Raw genomic sequence first — 21,349 nt, 5'->3', positions numbered from 1 at the left:
ATACTCTGGATCCATTTTTTGTTTTAAAGTGAAAGAAGAAGTAGAAAAGTTCCATTTATAACATTCACTTTAATGTTGTATTAAACTTTTCTCTCATTTTTATATTGTATATTCTACAATTTTGTACCTTGCAAATTTAATTCCTTTAAGAAATTCTGTGCTTTTTATTAATGGAAACCTCTGATAATAAGTGTGCACTTGTTGCGCTATGTAATCAGGCCGCGTTGTACAACATGTAATCATGGACGTACATTATCCCAACACGGTATGTGTTATGCGGTATATGGTAGTGTCTCTGTCTTCGGTGACGCTGAGGTTTGTGGGTAGTATGCATCTGCTTCGTATTTAGTTATGATACTGAACATGGATGTTAACTGCAAACTAACATCTCACTTGTATGACAAATGGGTCGACTTCGGCTTTCCCATGGTCAACTTTCCATATTAATGAGCAATATTTCAGATTTCAACAGTCTCGATTGAAGTCAGCATTTCGCAAATTTTATGGTCGTTATAACGATCTAGTTCGTCAATACAACCTCGCATTGGGTCAAATGCTGTCTGACGTGTTTCATGCCGTTTGTTAAGCCGTTCTTGGCACACTGATTTTGACTGCGGATAACTCCGTTTACCTGATCAGGATATGGGGCTCACGGCGGGTGTGACCGGTCAACAGGGGATGCTTACTCCTCCTAGGCACCTGATCCCACCTCTGGTGTGTCTAGGGGTCCGTGTTTGCCCAACTATCTATTTTGTATTGCTTGTAGGAGTTATGAAAATGATCACTGTTCGTTATCTTCACCTTGCATTTCAGTGTAACGGGAATCTCGCGGGGATATGAGTTAGAATAGGCTATCAATACTTCCTTGCTTGTAGTAAGAAGCAACTACATCAGTCTTCACGAAAACTTTTGAAACTTGCTGGCCAGTAGGACTGGTGGACTATCTGAATTTACTGGCCCCTAGTGATATTTACTGCCCCACCCCCACACCCATTTTTTTTTCTTCACAATTTATGTTTATCATGGAAAGTATTGCATAAAAACAAAATATGATGCTTAAAGGATTTAATCATATGTTTTTTTACAGACACATTCTTGGATATGAATATTTATACATGTAGTTGAGTTACTGTAACTCATATTCATTGATAATATTCGATAAAGAATCATTTTCTCGCTCAGTCTGTTCAACATCACTATCAGTGTCATAATCCACTTCTACATCCATATCTGTGTCTGCAACAGGTTCTGGTGAATTAGGAGCATCAATATCAGAAAGCAGAAGCTCAGAACTGTCCATTTCAGGAGTGGTAGCCTGAAGATTTGGAGTGTGTGTCTGTGCTCTCTTGTAATTTAGCCTTTTCCCTTTGGTGTTCTAAATCAAACAAAATAATTGTACTAGACACATTACACTGCTATGGTAAAAGTGATTAATTTGAAATCTAAATTAATGATTACCATCCATTTGGTAATAGCAACTTCAGGGTCATACTGGTCAACCGAAGGTGACTCTAAATTAATCATCAGAAGATCGTCCAGTGTCTCATTGTTAAGATGTGCTCTCCTCTTCCCTTTGGTAAGTTTCATTGTAGAGAACGTGACTCTAAATTAATCATCAGAAGATCGTCCAGTGTCTCAGTGTTAAAACGTGATTTCCTCTTCCCTTTGGTGAGTTTCATTGTAGATTAATCATCAGAAGATCGTCCAGTGCCTGATTGTTAAGACGTGCTCTCCTCTTCCCTTTGGTGAGTTTCATTGTAGATTAATATCAGAAGATCGTCCAGTGCCTGATTGTTAAGACGTGCTCTCCTCTTCCCTTTGGTGAGTTTCATTGTAGATTAATCATCAGAAGATTGTCCAATGTCTCATTGTCAAGACGTGCTCTCCTCTTCCCTTTGGTTTAATTGTAGAGAAGGTAGCTTAATTCCTGACTGGAGTTGAAGGAAGGGTTCTTATGAGGGAAATCAAAGCAAATATATTCGACAACTCTTCCCCACAAGTATTGTGCAGCTCCTCCCACTCTAGAGCTTTGCTAACTAGCTTTGAAGATAACCTGTTCAAATTATGTATTGATGTTATTCAAATGCAAGTTGAAAATCCATAGTTCATGATCATATATATATATATATATATATATATATATATATATATTATAGGATTAAACATTCTTTTGGAAGAATTTATCGATGTGTAAACTCCGGACATTTTACTCACAAACTGAATAAAAGTGCGAAGCACTTTTATGTTAAGTTTGTGAGTAAAATGTCCGGAGTTTACACATCGATAACTTCTTCAAAAAGAATGTTTGATTCTTATAATTCCAATTCATTCACTTTATTAACAATTGCAAAAATTTGAATAGTTTCCCCGCACTATGTTGTTTGTTTTCAGGCGTGTATGAATACATCGCGTTTTCGGATTTATTGATGTGTAAACTTTAAAATAGTTTGTTCAGCTTTATTTTTGTCCAATCAAAACAATTGTAATAAATAAGATGGGAATTATCAGTTAGTGCATCTGTGAAAATATGTAGTTACATCTTGTAGACTGTAGTCTTTCAAATGATCCATTCTGCAGGAATCTCCTTTGGCACTTTATCTGCCTGTATTAAGAATCCCTCAAACTGATATAACAGTACCTGTATTTCATTTTCTCCAAATTCTGAAAATTGGTTTTCAGTAATAAAAATTAGGTCAACAAGTCTTTATTACTTAGGTAACTCTAGTATTATTCATATTAGTATTTAGCTTATAATTTAAAGTTCATTCTATAGAATTCTGTGACTTTCTGACAAATTCTTTTTACATGTCTAAATGATTCACATAGTAAATACTATCTTACAACCATTGTAAATGTCTTCGTCACCAAACCGGAAGTGATGAGTGATACTGCACTCGTAAAAAGATGATGGCAACCAAAACATGAAATGTAAATATTCACCCGACATTCCCAATATTAATACTACCACTACCCTTCGTGAAACTATAACTGGTAATTCGAACAGGAAATATTCAAGGGAATGCACGTAAGTACATGAAATGACTCTCGATTGCTCTAAACTCGTAAACGAATAACTTAACTCGCGGAACACGTGTAAACATGAGACATGTCTAAAATATACAAAACCACTTCTGAAGGAATAAATATCGTAATGCACAATGAAAGGAGAAGATAACGAACAGTGATCAATCTCGTAACTCCTATAAGCAGTATAAAATAGATAGTTGGGCAAACACGGACGCCTAGACACAACAGAGGTGGGATCAGGTGCTTTAGAGGAGTAAGCATCCCCTGTCGACCGGTCACACCCACCATGAGCCCTATACAATACAATGTCACAAATTATTATTGATCCAAACATGTTAAAAGTAGAAAATCAAGTAACAGGTTACAATATTTAGTAATTGCTCCTTCGCCATACGCTCAGCATTTAGAAGTGATAATTTTGGTCTTTCAGAAATGATCTTAAAAACGGAGGTCTCGTTTCACGATAGGCATTGACGAGTTAAGAGAAGCTACCAGTCATATCTTGAGAAAACGGAAATATTCATATCTAGTGATCAGTCATTCAAAAACTTACTTTGTTAAACACCACTCTGATTCCACGCACAAGTACTCTGAAGTTGAAATAAAAAATATGCTAGAGTTCCTCATTGACAATATCTTCGTGGTCTTTGGTGATCAGGTCTTCCAACAGTCTGTTGGAATTCCCATGGGCACGAATTGTGCTCCTTTGTTAGCTTAACTGTTTTTATATTCATATGAAGCAGAATTTATTCAAAAACTTCTACGTGAGAAGAAAAAATCTCTCGCTGTGACCTTCAATTCGACTTTTAGATATATCGATGACGTTTTGTCTATTAACAATGATAGCTTTCATTCATATGTCGATTTGATATATCCCTGTGACCTCGAAATAAAGGACACCACAGAGTCGGTCACTTCTGCTTCATACTTAGATATTTTATTGAAAGTAGACATTAACGGCAAACTAACAACTCAACTGTATGACAAACGGGATGATTTCAGCTTCTCCATCGTCAACTTCCCACATTTATGTAGCAATATTCCATTATCACCTGCATATGGTGTTTATATATCTCAACTGATTCGATATGCAAGAGCTTGTTCTGGGTATAGTCAGTTTTTAAATCGAGGTAAGCTACTGACAAACAAGTTGATGGTACAGGGATTTCAACAGTCTCGATTGAAGTCAGCATTTCGCAAATTCTATGGTCGTTATAACGATCTAGTTCGTCAATACAATCTCGCGTTGGGTCAAATGCTGTCTGACGTGTTTCATACCGATTGTTAAGCCGTTCTTGGCACACTGATTTTGACTGCGGATAACTCCGTTTACCTGATCAGGATATGGGGCTCACGGCGGGTGTGACCGGTCAACAGGGGATGCTTACTCCTCCTAGGCACCTGATCCCACCTCTGGTGTGTCCAGGGGTCCGTGTTTGCCCAACTATCTATTTTGTATTGCTTGTAGGAGTTATGAGATTGATCACTGTTCGTTATCTTCACCTTGTTTACGGTATCGTTGTTTGTAACTGTATTCATGCGCACCCGCAGAACAGCCTTTACAGATTCCACCGAATCCAGCCATCCAGTTCTAAGTTCTGCTTTTCCCACTGCTTTGTTTCTGATCTCAGACATGCTATTGCTCTGTTTCAAGAGCTTTTCAATGTTCTCATCACATACTGCGTTCAAGTGCAACATTTTGGACACCCAAATTGAGAATGCTCATCACTCTCTCAGCTGGGTTGATGTAACTATGTCCTGGAGCGCATCGCCCAAGAATTAGCATATCCAGGTTCAGTTCACGAAAAATGCATATACTAGCACATTTAACTGCCTCTAATGTATTTCTTTGGTATATACCACCATCAGTAAATTTCAGAAACACTGGTGGTACTACTTCTTTGGGCCTCAGCAATTTAACAATAGCTGCTGCATGTCTAAAAGGGGAAGACTGCTCAAAAACAGAGTCATTGATAATGTTTGTAACTTGTCCTCGAACAAATGAGCTGTCAACTTTATGAGGTAAATCACAATCAAGAAAAACAGATGGCGTAAGTGAACTCTTGGTCATGTCATGATCAAGTGCTGACAGTGTTGAAAAGGTAGGTATTATGGTCTGCTTTCCTCGTACCCCAGTAGAAACAAGATTTCCAGGTTCTCCTATGGGAACTTTAAATTTGTCGTCACAAAAAACAAAGAACATTTGTCCTTCAATTCCAATTCACATTCCTTTAGGTATTTAAATTGAACATTACACTATAATAATGGTCATCAGGATGCGATACTCTTAATTGGCGGCGTTGAATTTTATACTGCACATCCAAACGGGAAGTAAAATTTAGTGCTTGCTTACTGAAGGGACTTCGTGGCGTAAATTGGAGTCTTACTAAACTTTTTGATGGGATAGGTGTTCCCTCTGGGCACTGTGAGGCTGCTTTCTCAATCATTTCCTCAAGGGAAATAAATTCTGACATATGTGCCACCCCATGTCGACGGTCATCCTCAGCTGTTACTTCGCTTATAATGGACGACAAAGCCTCAAAAAATTATCGTAAGTGGAGTTAGGTCGCCCTGGATTTAGACTTCCGAGACCCTTTACAAGTCCAGGTTCCCCCAGAAAGATAAGACGAATTTTCTCTTGTGTGATTGGGTTCTGCGCGACTGATCCATCCATACAAAGTTTCTTGTATAACATATTTGCTACAGACGGGAGCATAGAAGCCACATTTTAAATTTCTTTCGAGATGTTTGATACTGAGTCCTTGTGTGGTATTCTTGAAGATTAGGTCTTACTCTCTGTATGAATCTGGCCCCTTCAGTCAATATCTCTGCATCTGTCCTACTTTTCCGCACTTGACGAATACCAACAGATGTCACTAGAGATCCTGGACAAAACCTGATAATATCAACAGGAACAGACAGCTGTAGATCTCGAGAGAATTTGAACCGCTCATCATTTCATATGAACCCTTCCACGAAATGCTTTGACTCATCAAGAAAGACATACTCAGTAGCATTTTTTACAGTCTCATCCAACAGTTTGTATTTCTCTCTTACACCAAAAACTGCGGGTTCTCTATTATCTACTGTAGCATGGGCATCAATTGTCCTTACTGGATGATCAAGATTCTGATTTGTTTGCACTACTTCTTTCTTGCTTTCAAGATAGTCTTTGTATGACTTCAGACAATCTGCTAAGCTCTTCAGGTCTCTTGCAAATCTTTGCCAGGCTGGAGTGCTGTTAATAACTGGTTTTAGAAGGAGTGAGTAAAGAGCCTGCGAATCACAATGCAACTCACTCGATGACAATACTTATCATTTCCATTAGTGGAACTCTTCAAATTAAAGGCGCGTAAAGTCGTGCTACTGGGACAACATACGTAAACATTACTTAGGCATACGTGATATAAATTATGGCATCGAATACATATTATAACCGACTGCAAACCACGACACTGATTAAAATTCTAAAGGCAAATTTAGGAATTTGTTATTCTTACAAGAAAACGGACGAACTTATTAAACTATGTGAATCATTAGCATAGGCGTAGCTTGGGTTCGAATATTACAGAGGCAGGGGGTCGGGGGGGGGGAGGGGCGCAGCCCCCCTGAAGCTATCGACATTTTAACAACGTAAAAGGTGTTTTTTTGTTTTTTTACCGAGGCAGCTGCCTCGGTTGCCTCAATGGAAGCTATGCCACTGATTAGATTTAATGATACTAAATCTGACCGATATCCGTGGCGGATTTAGAGGGGGCGCAGCTAAAATTTTCAAATTTAAGGTAAATCGCGGTATCTTGATTCTGAAAATGTACTAAATGATAATATAAGCAATAATTTCTTCTACTCCGGGAGAAATAAATGACAAAATCTTTTGATTTCTTGAATTACTTTATTGAGAGAACTTAATTTTTTCCAAAAAAAACCCCTTAAAATTTGGGTCATTTTATCAATTTCACCGTATTAAAATGATGGTAAATAGTACACTAAATAGGAGAAATATTTCAAGCCCCATAAAATCTGTAAAATCCACGAGCTTCCGGGGGCTTCGCCCCCTGGACCCTGCACCCACTGCCTCTTAAAGTGCTGCCCCTGGATATAAAGCATCAATCGCAAGAAGAACTGAGAAGGGAAAAACCAATATGCACATCCAACACAAAAACTTTTCTTGTAATTAATGGGATTCATATGTTATTAAAATTATTCTGTCAGATTATGAAGACATTTTATTTTATCATACCATTTGGACAGGTTCATATGGCATGGACTTTGTAATGGTTAATGTAACCCCTCCCCCCCCCCCCCCCCCCTCCCTCTCTCTCTCATTTTCAAATATTTTAGAATAAGTTATATATTTGCCAAACTGCATTTTTTAAAGACGTTTATAACACTAATTAACACAACAAATGCGTTTCTAAACTGCATCTAAGCTATTTTGAAAATTACACAAAATATTGATTGAATTAGGACAGAGAACATCGTTGTTTGGAATTTTTATAATAGGTGTAGTAAAGTTTAAAAAAACATGTAACATCCTTGATAAATTAGTTTTAGAATATTTTTAAAATGCAGTTTGACCAATGGCTATTTTATTTAAAAGTACACCATGTACATTAACTTTAAAAGGGGGGGGGGGTGCTATGAACGTTTCGTTTATGTCCCAGTAATCTCGCGAGACTTGTGCATTTTCTTACCAATGACGCACAAGAGTCATCAAAGCGCGATAACTCTAATGTGCTGGTAATGAGAAGTATTGCAAAGACTTCATTTTCTTCCGCTTGATGTTGTTGTAACCTTCATATTTATCAAAACATACAAGTATGGAAAGCACAGATGATTGCCTTAAAGCTACATTATTTATTACACTGTGGTGATTGGTCGCATACCAGAGGGCATTACACAGATCCTGGAACAAATACGTCATATATGCATCACTCAATATTGAAAGTGACAGTCTATTTGATTGCATATATGCAAGCCTCTAAAGTGCGATGGGACTCCAAAATGCAATGGTCACGCCAAACCCCGATGGTGTGACACGCCAAAGTGCGATGGTCCACACTCATGCGCCGAAGTGCGATGGTGTGACACGCCGAAATCCATTGATTTGTAAACGACACCGTGTTGTGGTACATATTGTACCAACCATGTGTTGTTTCACTAAAATATTAGTGCAAAATCCATGCATAAAAAATAAGTTCAACTTATTTCATTACCATTTAGTTGTGTTATTAAACACAAAACTTTCCAACGCGAAATCGTATAGAATGTTTTGCATCATATTATATTCCCAGGATTTTTTTTTTTTTTTTTTTTTTTTTAGATCTACGTGTACGTCACAAGTAATAAATGGTCATGAATTAAAGAATGTTTGGGCGAAGAAGATAGTTCGACAACAAATGTACTTTGCCGTTCTCACTATCCTCAATCTCCTATACCTTGCCGTTGCTGTCGTCCGAGTTGCATTTCTTCGGTTTCATTTTGAAAGACGTCAAGAATGACGTCACAATGACGGATGTCACAAACGTTACTGAACTCCGCACCATCGGACTTTGGCGTGGCCATCGCACTTTGGCGTCTGTAACGTTAAGGTAGCGACGGATAGCAACCACGTGATCAGTAAAAATTGTGTATTTTCACGTGAATTTATTTTCCGGAATTCCTTACTCCGTCATAGAATAGTCGAAAAACAAAAAGGGGTTCCGAAAGTGTTTTGTTGCTGTGACTGACTCGCCTAGAGAAAATATGCACATACCACATAAGTATACGTCAATATCTGTAATAATGGTAGATCAAATGTTTCATCTGTGTGAAACTTTTTGCTAATCGAAATGTTAAACCAACCACCAATCCATGTACATAGATGCGGTACGTAAACAAAGTTGGTTGATACATCGTAATGTCCGAGTGTAGCATGCTGCGAGATTAAATACTGTTCATACAGTCATTGAGAAGCTAAACAAAGTTCTTGCAAGAAGAGGAAGTTGGTGTATGCATTCAACTTGGACAACGAAATCATAGTTTTGTTTGGTGAGTGAAAAAAATGCTATAAATTTGTATTCAAAAGTTCAACTCACATTTCCTCTGCTATTTCACAACGCGATTTATAATAACATCTGTAAGTTTAAACACACGACATACAGTAGATGTATTATTTTGTATGTATATATGTATTCCATGTGTGCTTAAAATATAACTCCCACCTGTGCATGTGATTGTAAACGAACGGATGTCATGTAAATGTATACCACATTTGTAAACATGGGCTCTCACAACTCTTTTATTAAGAAAATATCGTTATGAAAATAACCGTTACGAAAATAACATACCTTGAACTACATGTATAAAAGTAATGAAAAACAAATATCTGTATAGACCTACTATCTAGGGGTATGAGGGAACTGGATAGAAAGTGGAGGGGGGGGGGGGGATGTGTTGAATTATAATTCCCTAGACATATACTATTACTTTGAAATTTCAGTGACCTAAGAAATATATCAAACCTGAGGTTTCATGTTTCACACAAACATGTAGGTTGGCAAAACCTTTTTAAAAATAATGTAAATTAATCACAAGTCTGCATATGCCCTCTCATAGGCAAATGTATGCACTGTATGTATAAGTAAGATATGTATACTACACGTATGTCCTTCTCTTGACCCACATTTTGTAAATAAAACAGATATGATAAGTCTATGGCAGTTTATGAAAACATATATACATGTCATCTCATATTGCAATTTATAATTTTGAAACATCAGTATTTAAATTTTCACTGAATATGTGTTGAGACAAAATTTTAAAATTCACATTGTCTCACGCAGTCTTATTACTCAATGGTATAATATAGACCTAACTGTGCAGATATCAATTATGATGATCTTTTTTCTAGGCATCAGCCTGAAGACCAAGGGAGGTTAGATAGGACCAGTGCAGGTTGAAGTGGATTTCGAGTCAACAAGTATAACAGCAAGAGAGGTACTATATTTTCTTTTGATAAACATTTGTAAAGACAATTCTGAGTATATCAGATATTCATCTTTTTTGCTATATCTAAATATATTTATCTATATTTTGAACAGATACTCCATTTACAGTGATGATGACATATCCCCTGGACCCTCACAACTCCACAAATTTAAAAATGTTTGATCAAGTTCAAAGATTAAAGAACTACTGCAAAATTTGGGACTTGGATGAAAAACATTAATTCACTTATATGAGCTCAGAGCAGTGGATGTTGTACAACATACTTTAAACTAAATTGTGAATTTAAGGGAAAACAAGTACATGTACTCGTGTATTACATGTACATGCCTTTTGAAAGACAATAATATTGCATAGATGTAAAGGAAATTTCAATGTTGATTATTCTTTCTTAGATATATTAGTAAAAAAAAATGTGCACATGATAGAATATCAATTTTATAACTTCAATCAATATGTTTGAATTTTCCTTGTAATTCAAAATTTAGTTGAAACATACATCATTGATACATTAATGTATATCAAATTTTTAGAAATGTTTCATAATGGAACTAATTCACCACCCCACCCCCACCCCCTTATACATACAGTGAACATAGACCTTCACCTGGGGAAAACTACAGTTAATGCAATATACATGTACATGCATTCTCAGTTATCCAATAGTGAGTTTTTGGTTCCATGTGAAACTACAATTAGAAATCTTAAACTTATGAAAGACACAGCTATCTGTGAGGGCAAGATGACTCAGATGGACTTACATGTAGTGATCCATGGGCAGTACATGGGTCTCTTTCCATTGATATTAATTATTTATTGAAATATGAAGTGGTTATTTAAACATATTTGGTGTATTATACTGTATAGTGATATAAATTTCTATCAAAAAATATGTATAGGTAATAGATTTGGTCCAGTTATTACAAGAAATTGTATGAAAAATAACTAAATATTTAGGCAATCATTGTGAGTGCGAAAAGGTCAACTGCAATAGCACACACTATATATCATTCTTAAATGGCTCATAGAAACTTCTAGTATTGCGAGTTTGAATGCTCAATGTGGTAATTTGGGAATGCTTAATCATTTAAGGTCAATAGTTTATCTCTGCTGACTGTATCTCTTAAAATTCATTTTTAGAAGGGAGGGGGTAGGGTTACAAAATCTGACATAGTTTCAGATTAAACTTCATTTGGTATATTTTGTTCTATTCAATATTTTAGATACTACTTGACTTATTGTAAAAATGAAATAAAATCAGAAATTTTATGAGCAGAATTTTGTTGTTGTCAGAAAATGTATGCCTGATAGTATTTGAGAAACGCCATATATAGGGTAAATTTGGCCAATTGCCAAGTCGAATCATCCCAATGTTTTCCTTAGATGCATTTTGAATTTCTAGTCAATGTTGATTTTTTATCTGTTTGTGTTTAATTTACACAACTATATATGACAAATAATATTTCTGGTGTCAATAAATTTTTTATTGGCTTCTGTGATAATTTGCTCAATTTTGGCATTTTTTGCCTTTTGGGGCTGTAAAAGAGGGGATTTCAATCTCGTTTTCCTCGAAAATTAACCTGATTACTTTTGTTGATTTTTTGATATGTTGTACGATAAAGTCAAAATGATATAATAAATAAAATTGAAAAAAATTCAATGAGCGGTTTTTTTGGGGCTAGCTATCAATAGCTACCTTAATAAACCATCGCACTTTGGCGTGACCATCGCACTTTGGAGCGACCATCGCACTTTAGAGTCTTACATATATATTTGTACATTTTCTTTCATTCAATAATGAACTATAACGCATGTTTATGCATACAAGAGGCCCATGGACCTTAATGGTCTGTGATACCAAAGCATCATAGCCTACACAGGGAGTCTCTTTGTTCATGATCTTTCAAAATATGCATACAATCCTTATTCAATTACAGAAGAAGGGAAAAAGGAAGTTTGAAGCCTATTATTTTGACACCCCCCCCCCCGAAAGCTTGAAGCCAACAACCCCTGATCCAGGAGCCTTGAATTTCACAATTTAGGTAGAGAGGTTCATGAACATCATTAACATACATTTTGTTTTTGTCAAATATATATGGGAGTAGATAAGAACATTTTGTAAGATTGCATACATGTTCACTATACAGACATATTGACCCCGCCCTAGGGCTTGCACCCCTGACCCAGGACCATGAATTTCACAATTGTTAGTAGCAGACTTCATGGACATCATATAAATCATGTATTTAGTTTTTCTCCCACATGTGTGGCAGTAGGGAAAAAGATTTTTGAAAATTTACTTTTTTCCGTTTTGGTCCCACAAATGAGATTCTGGGGGAGCTAAGATCATAAATTTCTCAATTTACAGTAAAGAAGCTTCACACTAATAATGGTAACATGAAGACCATGAAAAATGTTTTCGTATCGTATATTTGAAAATTCATAACTTTTGAAGGTTTTTGTTATGACTGTTTTTATAATCATATACGATACGAAAACATTTTTCATGGGAATACATCATACGATTTATTATGTAAAGGACATGTTAAAGTGTGTGATATCAATTCAAAGTCGATTTACGAAATTCTTTGCCATGAAAAATTTATACCTCCATTACACCAAGCATATTGCGGAAAGGTTTTTGAAATACCAAACACGGCTTGGAAATCTATTTATGAACAAAAAATCTTATCCATAAGAGACAGAAGTATATCAGAATTTAATTATAAATTGTTAAATAAAAAAAAACTATTGTGTAACAGAGAATTGCTGAAGAAATGGAAAATAGTAGAAAATGATTTTTGTGTCTTTTGCAGAGATGTTAAAGAAAACAATGAACATCTTATCTTAAAATGTGAAAATGTTTCTCATATATGGGACATTGTTAAACAAGTTTTAAAATTTGATATATCGTGGAATACAATTGTGATAGGATTTTACTATGAAAACAATGAAAAGACACTCTTTTTGAATAGCATAATATCTCTTATTGCCTGTAAAATATACAAGTATAAAATGTACTGTAGATTAGATAACAAAGACGAAAAACCTCAAGAAATATGTAATCACATAAAAAGTAAATTGAATTTTTATACATTATGAGATTGATCACTGTTCGTTATCTTCACCTTGCATACAGAAGTGTACACAAAAATTCAGAATAAAAAATATGCTAAAGTTATGAAAGCAATTAAAGACAAATTGTAATTTATACACCTTTGCAGGTATGACTTTTTCTAATATGAAACCTCTGACAAATATCTGTATATGCACATTTTTAACTATGCTTCAATGTGAGTTTATTTTGAACAATTTGAATTGATTACAAACAACTATATTTCTATATCAAATAAAATTTTGTAATGAACCTTTTATATACTGGTATTGTGCAAGAAGTTCCCACTATGAGGAGGGGTCCTGTCCTCCTCTATAGTGCTGCCATGGGGGTTGTGATATGAACTTTTGAATTGTTAACCCCGCATATGGCAGTTTCAGGTTCTGTATGTACATTATTATATTGTTGTGTTGTTGGTTTGTTTTTCCGTAAAAATAACAACCTTTTTTGCCATAACATGTTAATAAATTTTGTTATATAACAGTATACTATATGTTTGTATGTATGCATATATGTCTGTGTTTTCTATATGTAGATATTTATATGTATAAATTTATATTTATGTAAATATATGCCTATGTCTATATACATCTAATCCAGGGGGCCCCTGACACCCTAGGTAAAGATTATAAGTGGGTCTCTGCGGAGACTTTACCCCGAAATAGTAATGTATTTTGGAATTAAAGACTGATATGAAACCCCCCCCCCCCCCCAAAAAAAAACCATGAAGACCAGCGGCAATAAGTCAAAATAGTTTTCTATTAAATATTAGAATTGAAACATGTTATTAAACATGCACATATCTTTAGAAAATCGGTGGAAGCATTTCAGAACAGGCAGGGTTGCATGAATTTTTATATACAGGAAGCACTATATTATTGACAAAAGATGAGCATATACATGATTCCAGCATAGGTACATGTACAGGTGTATATTGACATTAAATAGCAGTGCACACAAAATTAAGAATGTGTAAGTCACGTTATTATAGATATACGTACAGTGTATATGCTTGGTATCGTATATCTGGTTATTTTCGCAATGGTTTATTTTTCGATGTTGTATCTATTTTGTTGAAATTAAACATGCATAAATTTTGTATACATCTGACATGCAAAACATAGATTACAAAAAACCCATGCAATACAAACTTTTTTCATATTCATAAAATTTGCAACACACGAAAAACAGATATACGGTAAATGTTAATATCTCTACAGTACATAAAACTACAACCCCAAGCCGTGTGCATATTTGTTACAGTATTGTTTCATACCTTTCATCTGGTTCTGAAATATAAAATATTTTATTTGTATACTTTATCAATTATTCATAAATCTGTCATAATTTCAATTAAACTGGCTTGATCCAATTGGTGTTTCAAATTGAATATTGGTACTATATAATCTCATACCCCTAAATATTGCCAAAACAAATAGATAAACAAATGTATCTATAGTATCTGAACAAAATAAGACCCTTGGGTTTGTGCTGTGGGTCTTGGGAAATCTAGTCCCGACTTTTTAAAGTCATCAATGAGACCATTGTATATCTCATCCTTGTGATGGATACTTCCGTTCACCCCACTGCTACAAATTGAAAAGTAATTGCCTTTATAAGTTCCATGTAGATAATGACATCCAGGAACTAAGTTTTATACTGTGTAATATCAAATTGCACATAAAATAATCATAATAGATCTATTTCTGACATTTATTTTTCATGCCAGATCAAAGCTCTCAGTATTGATCTTGTGATGTGGCAAATACATTTCTATAAAATGTGTTGTGAATTTCAAATATCAAGTGTGAGATAAGAAATAAAAACCGGCAGCTTCCAAGAGATCTGCCGCCACTGTTGTTGTGGGTATTGTTAACTCTTATCAAAATGATTTCGGGTAATAGTTCGTACATCGATGAATTGAAATCGGAAAATTGAAAGAAGAAAACACCATATAGGGTCGGTGAATATAATTAGGGTCGGCCGGGCGACCGGAAACAAACATGTTTTTTCTTTGGCCTTACATATTTACAAAAGTCTTAGAGAACCTATAAAGTTTTTGAGAGCAAAAGGTATTAAAATCATTACCTTTCTGGATGACAGTATTGGAGCAGAGTCTTGTTTAGATAAGGCAAAATCGGTTAGCACTTGTATTCAGCAACATTTTCAAAAGCTTGGAGTTTTGTTTGCAGATGAAAAATGTGAATGGTTTCCCACTCAAAAGACAATACGGTTAGGGTTATTGTGGGATATGAAAAGCGGGAAAATCTATATCACAGAAGACACTACTGATCGTCTATAAACTTGTTTAGACATTTTTCATGCTAAAGTAACGAAAAGTATTATTTACTTTCATGTTAAAGATTTGGCTAAAATTGTCGGTTAGATTATTTCAATGAAAACTGTTATTGGAAATACTGTTAGAACATGTACAAAATACTTGTATGATTGTATTATGAGCAACGCAAGTTGGAATTCAAAGGTAAAAATTTCCATGAATGCTTTGAGAGAAATAGAATTTTGGCGGGAAAACATAAATTTGTTGAATAAAGCTGGTTGTTTTATGGACAGTTTTGATGCATTAGATGTATGTAATTTATATTTATTTTGTGATGCCTCAGATGTAGGCTATGGTGGGATATTTGAATGTGAGACAGAGGATGACGAGAACGTTTGCTTCGGAAGTGTGTTTGTTAGTTGGAGAGAACACGAAAGTCAGCAAAGTTCAACATGGCGAGAGTTAGAAGCCGTTAACAGGGTGGTGAATAATAATATTGCACACATAACCAATGAAAACATCAAAATAATTTCAGACAACAAATTAAAAATGTTTCCGGAATTCTACAAGTCGGTAGTAGAAAACCTCATGTACAAAACATTGCAACTGAAATGTTCAGTACATGTTCAGAAAACAGTATTCATATAAATCCTATCTGGAGGCCCAAGGCAGAAAACAAAAAAGCTGTTTGAGTCGTGTGACAAATATGGATGATTGGTCAATAGATGATGGATTTTTTCAATATTATGAATTTATGGGGTTTACACACTATTGACAGGTTTGCTACGCATTACAACAAAAAAATGTATTAGATTCAACTCTAAGTACTGATGTCCAGGTACGGAAAGCATAAATGCTTTCAACATTTGGTGGACAGGAGAAAACAATTAGTTGGTTCCACCTCCAAATTTAATTCCAAGAATTATAAACAAATTGATTTCAGATAGAGCAGATTCAACTCTTATTGTTCCGGAATGGAAATATGCTCCATTTTGGCCCATGTTATTTGACGGCAAAGGTTTCAAAGCATTTGTTCTATCTTGGAAAAAGTTACCAGAGAAAAAGCGTGTTACTTATGGTAAAGCCAATAATCTGTATTCGACAAGTTTCCATTAGATTTTAGGATGTTAGCAATTAGAATAGTATTTTGAAAATTTTTAATGTGCGATTTGAAATTTAAAAGCACAAGTATCATGAACAACCAAGCTTTGGTTTGCGTGTTTGTCTTTAATTGACATATCAGCTGATTTTACACATATTTTAATTTTAGGATTAGATTTGCAGTCACATGTAAAAAGGGCAGTACTGGACAGTGGTGTTCCATTGAATAGCAGCCTTGGAAATCTCAGTGCACATATGTCAAAATATTTTTTGCATTCCAAGAGTGAAAATACGAATAAAGCATATTCCAACAGTTTTCAGCGTTGATAGAAATTCATCATAGAGCATGGGCATAGTGACCTTCCGGCTAAATCAGTGCATGTTGCGTTATATACAACACATTTATTGGATCACGGTGCGTCCTAATCACTGTACATTCCACAATATCTTCCATTAAATGGATGCATAGCATGTGTGGCTTAGAGGACCCTACTGAAAATTCTTTTGTGAAATCACTACAAGATACCGCTAAAAGAGTAACTGCAAAACCGGTTTGTAGAAAGAATGCAGTTGACAAGGACATGTTGCAGAATATTTGTACGCAATTCATTACATAAAGACACTGGCGATGTTTTGATTTTAAGAAAGGCTATGGTTTTGTTGGGATTTGCAGGATTATTTAGATTTGATGAGATAAGATCTTTGAAATGTAACAATATTGTAGTTGAAGATTGATTGAATAAAGAGGGGCTCGGTTGTCAGATATTGAAGTTTTGTATTATTTGTTCCCGAATAATAAATTGAAGTTTTGCATGATTTGTGTCCGAATGACAAATTATTTAAATAAAATCCACCACTTAATAGTGGCATCGAATAGCACTTCGAAGGTTTCATCGGCTTCCATCTCGATTGCAGTACATGGAACAACTTCCAATCCAGTGTTCTGAAGTATCGTACATACATATGTATAAAGATAGGCATTGTGAAACAATTAATAAACTGTACTTTCTTGAGAACGCGCGCTTCTGTCATTCGTCAGACACGTGTATCAAGATCTGTTCTGCGCGTAAGAAGTCGTAACATTTTTACGGGGATATTTTTGGACACGCGGGCGGTTATTTTTTTATATTATCATTTGGATTAATTACAAATACAAGCGGCGAATCTGACGAACTAGATTGCAAATTGGCATGGCCTTACAGGGGCTGACAAATCCCATTGCCCGACGCCCGGGGCGAGTGATTTTTCCAATCGGGCAAGTAAAAAATAAATAGGAACTTGTCCGTGGGCAAGTGATTTTTTTTAAACCACAACTATCGGTTTCGCATTGGAAATGAAAGTAGATTTTCGTACGAGTTAACAATTGACGATTTTTAGTCACGAAAACGCTTTATGAAATGAAGCTAAAGCCAAAAGTCGTAAAAAAAACATATTCGTATGTGTTGACATTGCGGTGCGGATCCAAGTATGGACAAATTCATAACTAAAGTCAAGCGAAAAGTCTCGGAAACACACGATGACTAGCAAGTAGTTGGCGTTAATAACAACGAAAATCCTGGACCTTCGGTATCAAAGCATGCAAAGTACGAGAAAACTCGGAGGATGCGGTGTTACATCAAATCATGGGAGGACACATGGCCGTTGGTGACATATGATGTTGAAAGTAACAAATTGCACTGCACTATTTGCAGGGAGTTTCCTACTGTTAGTATCGCTAAGAACAATTCGTTTTTTAAGGGTTACAGACTCTTTCGCGTGGAATCCCTGAAGTCTCACCAAATCAGTGAGGTTCACGCGTTGTGTACAACTTACTATTGCCAGAGAAACGCGATTACCGTGGCTAAGAATATGAAGTTTGAGAAAAGTGAAATAAAGAACACAAATATTGTATAAATTTTATTTTAATTTGGGTGTTAATTAAAATTTCTACCACAATGTACAATGTTGGTGGGGCAAGTAGATTGAAAAGTTGGGCAAGTAAATTTTGCCTAACCACTTGCCCGAGGGCAAGTGCTTAAAAAAATTATTTGTCAGCCCCTGCCTTAGTAGGTAAGAATGAGTCAGTTTTGAATGTCCAATGCGTCGTCTGTGATAACTGGGAGATTGGGGTTAACGGGGGGTATTCTTAGTGAGCATTGCTCACAGTACCTCTTGTTTTAAAAAGTATGTCTTCTCTGACAGAGCAAAGTATACAGATAACGTAAAATCTCGCATATTTAAGGGTTTGAGAAAATATACTGGTTGATTGCTCATGTGATGAAGAAATGTACAATGTGGGTTTAAAATCTTAATGTTGAGGAGGACACAAGTTTTTGAATATCTGCTTTCTAAATAATGCATTTTAAATTAAAAAAAAGTCAACAAGGAAAACGTCATTATTAAAAATATTTTAAGTGATTTGTACAATTTTAATCTTATTTAATCAAGAAAAGGGATTGATCAAAAATGAAAACTGTTTTTTAAAAAGTATTGTTGTTTTTTTCTGAACAAAGACAACAGAAATCATTTACTTTTAAAATTTAATTTCAGTGATGAATCCATAAATTAAAACATGTACAGCAGGAATCCATGATACATTAAAACATGTACAGCATATTCTTTACATAATCACACCATACAGCACATTTTTTATGTTGGCATAAAAAAGATATCCCACTGTTCAATGGTCACAAGTGTGGAGTATAGGTCTAAATAATATTTGAAACCTTCCAACAGGGGTGGCCACATCCCAACATGAGTGAAAAATGCTCAAAGGGATGTAAAACAAAAGCAAACAAACATGTATACCAATTTCAAAAAAATTCTCAAAACATCAAGTGGTTCTTATTTGCTCATTTTACTTACAATGTGACGTGTTGTACTGTAAAACCGCCAGTCCGTGCTTTCAGTGGTTATGTTCTAATTCGTTACACTCAACCGAACATAAATAATTTATACTATAAATAAACACAGTGTGTAGGTACAGAAGCACTCTCAAGAGTGCAGTTTATTGACGTCAAAAATCAAATATATATAATAACATCTTCTTAGAAAAAATACATCTTCTGTTCTCTTCAATGAGAAAATAAGATCAGTAATAAAACAATTCATAAATGCTTTGTGGGTGGGTGCCATGTCAAAACGCACAGGAAGAGAGCCTTCGAATGGGGCCAATTCCTTACTTGCAAAATCAAAAAAAAATTGGTTTCCGGTAATATATAAACAAAACACGTGTTCGATATACACATGTGTAACTATAACTACAATAAATACATGAACTGAGCTGTCCAGCGAGAAGGACGCCTTGATATGAGCACGCTTTAATCAGAATGTTGCCATCAATTATAGAATAACTCTATTGCAGACACTTTGGCATTGTTGTAAATGTTGCCCGTGTACGGCTTGTTCTGGGGAGTTTTATGTAACGATTTTTATATAGTATTTTCTTTGTTAAAAGGTCCTAAAGCTTCCAAGTATCTTTATTCATACTTTGTATTTTGTGCTTGTTTAATACCGGTTTCCCTTTTGAAAAACGTGTTCACTATATAGTCCTGTTTGTAAAGTTACGGCGTGTAGTACTGGCCATAATTGTTTCGCTGTAAGAAACATTGTGTAACTCATATGCATAGAATTGCTAGAGTTTTGTGTATCTTGTTATAATATGAAGTAACTTATATGTAAAACAGTGTATGATATATAATTATATATCCATGGATAATGCAAAGTAAGGTTTCAACCTGAAAACCTGTGTGTATGTGTATGTTTATATAGTATGACTTTATTGTCGTACGTGCTACCTTGTAGTGCGTACCAAGTACACGTGTACCAAGTAACCACAGTATCGAAACCAAACACTTTGGGGAGCATCGACAAGTGTGATGTGTCCACGTATGACAGCAGTCATCAGTGTAGTGGACCCGTGTTTAGGCCAGACGCCATTTGAGGAAATTCACGCTCAACGCCATAAAACCGGGACCAGAAACTTAAATATTTGTATACCAAATAAATATGTAAATTGTTTGTGATCATTTATCACATTCTAGCAGGGTTATCCGTGACAATAAGGTTCACACCAGTCATCAAGTTGTCGTGACTCTTATGAAGCTGCATCTAAATCTAAGGGATCTAGATTTACATAAGTAGCAGAAGGATCAATACAGTAACCACATTTTCTTCTGAAAAAATCGCAATGGATACAACAAACATAACACTGGTTACTGGATTTAACTTTAAAAAATGAATAACTAGTCGTTATCTGACAGCAACTACATTGTACAAAATATGTCACACAGCTATCACTTGTGTAGCACAAAATGGTTTTCTGGGGTGTTGTTTTCAATTTTATCCTGGATCCACCTTTGATGCTGACATTGGCGATCACTGGGGTGTATTGGAGATGTTGAAGCCAGAGTGTTTTGATCAACTTTAACCAGGGTGACATTGAACATACCACTTTTACTTTCATCAAAATCTCATTTCAGTAAGGAGGAAGCACAGCTTTATTACAAGGGCAGGATAAGTCAAATTCATATGAAGTGTGCAAATAAAAGAATGAAAAACATCCATATTCTAAATCATATATACGGACATATATATCTGTTCAATAAGATTTTTCAACCCTGGTGGCTCTTGTACATTTCAAAATCCTCTACTAAAGGAAATAGCTGATGTGAAATCAACAATTTATTAGATTTTGAAGTAAACCGATTGACTTTATACACTTCTTGTTTTTGTCATATAAATGTTAAAACTGCGGATGGAAAATGCAGTTAAATGCAGGATTGTCAATGTTAGCTTTTAATTTAACAATATATTGTAAGGTAGATTTTATTCTACGTAGATGCATGGGATGCTTACTCCTC

The 21,349-nt window shown here is 35.2% G+C and overlaps 1 protein-coding gene and 1 long non-coding RNA gene across 2 annotated transcripts; one reads left to right on the top strand and one right to left on the bottom strand.

Moving 5' to 3' along the window:
* Window positions 1–1,126: 1,126 nt before the first annotated feature.
* LOC130047350 (uncharacterized) lies at window positions 1,127–1,725 on the bottom strand. The gene is made up of 2 exons (XM_056142044.1): window positions 1,459–1,725; window positions 1,127–1,375 (listed from the first exon to the last, which is right to left on the bottom strand). Exons 1-2 carry the CDS (start codon window positions 1,585–1,587, stop codon window positions 1,127–1,129), a joined length of 378 nt encoding a protein of 125 aa, XP_055998019.1. The 5' UTR covers window positions 1,588–1,725.
* A 7,191-nt stretch (window positions 1,726–8,916) lies between these two features.
* Window positions 8,917–11,429, top strand: LOC125647702 (uncharacterized). Its single transcript, XR_007360072.2, has 3 exons — window positions 8,917–9,057; window positions 9,920–10,005; window positions 10,110–11,429. It is a non-coding gene; the product is annotated as an uncharacterized LOC125647702 (long non-coding RNA).
* The last annotated feature ends 9,920 nt before the right edge of the window (window positions 11,430–21,349 follow it).

Source organism: Ostrea edulis, chromosome 6, assembly GCF_947568905.1.
Source record: "Ostrea edulis chromosome 6, xbOstEdul1.1, whole genome shotgun sequence".
Classification (NCBI taxonomy): domain Eukaryota; kingdom Metazoa; phylum Mollusca; class Bivalvia; order Ostreida; family Ostreidae; genus Ostrea; species Ostrea edulis.
Note: the sequence above shows the minus strand (reverse complement) of the source record. Positions and strands in the feature narration are given on the sequence as shown.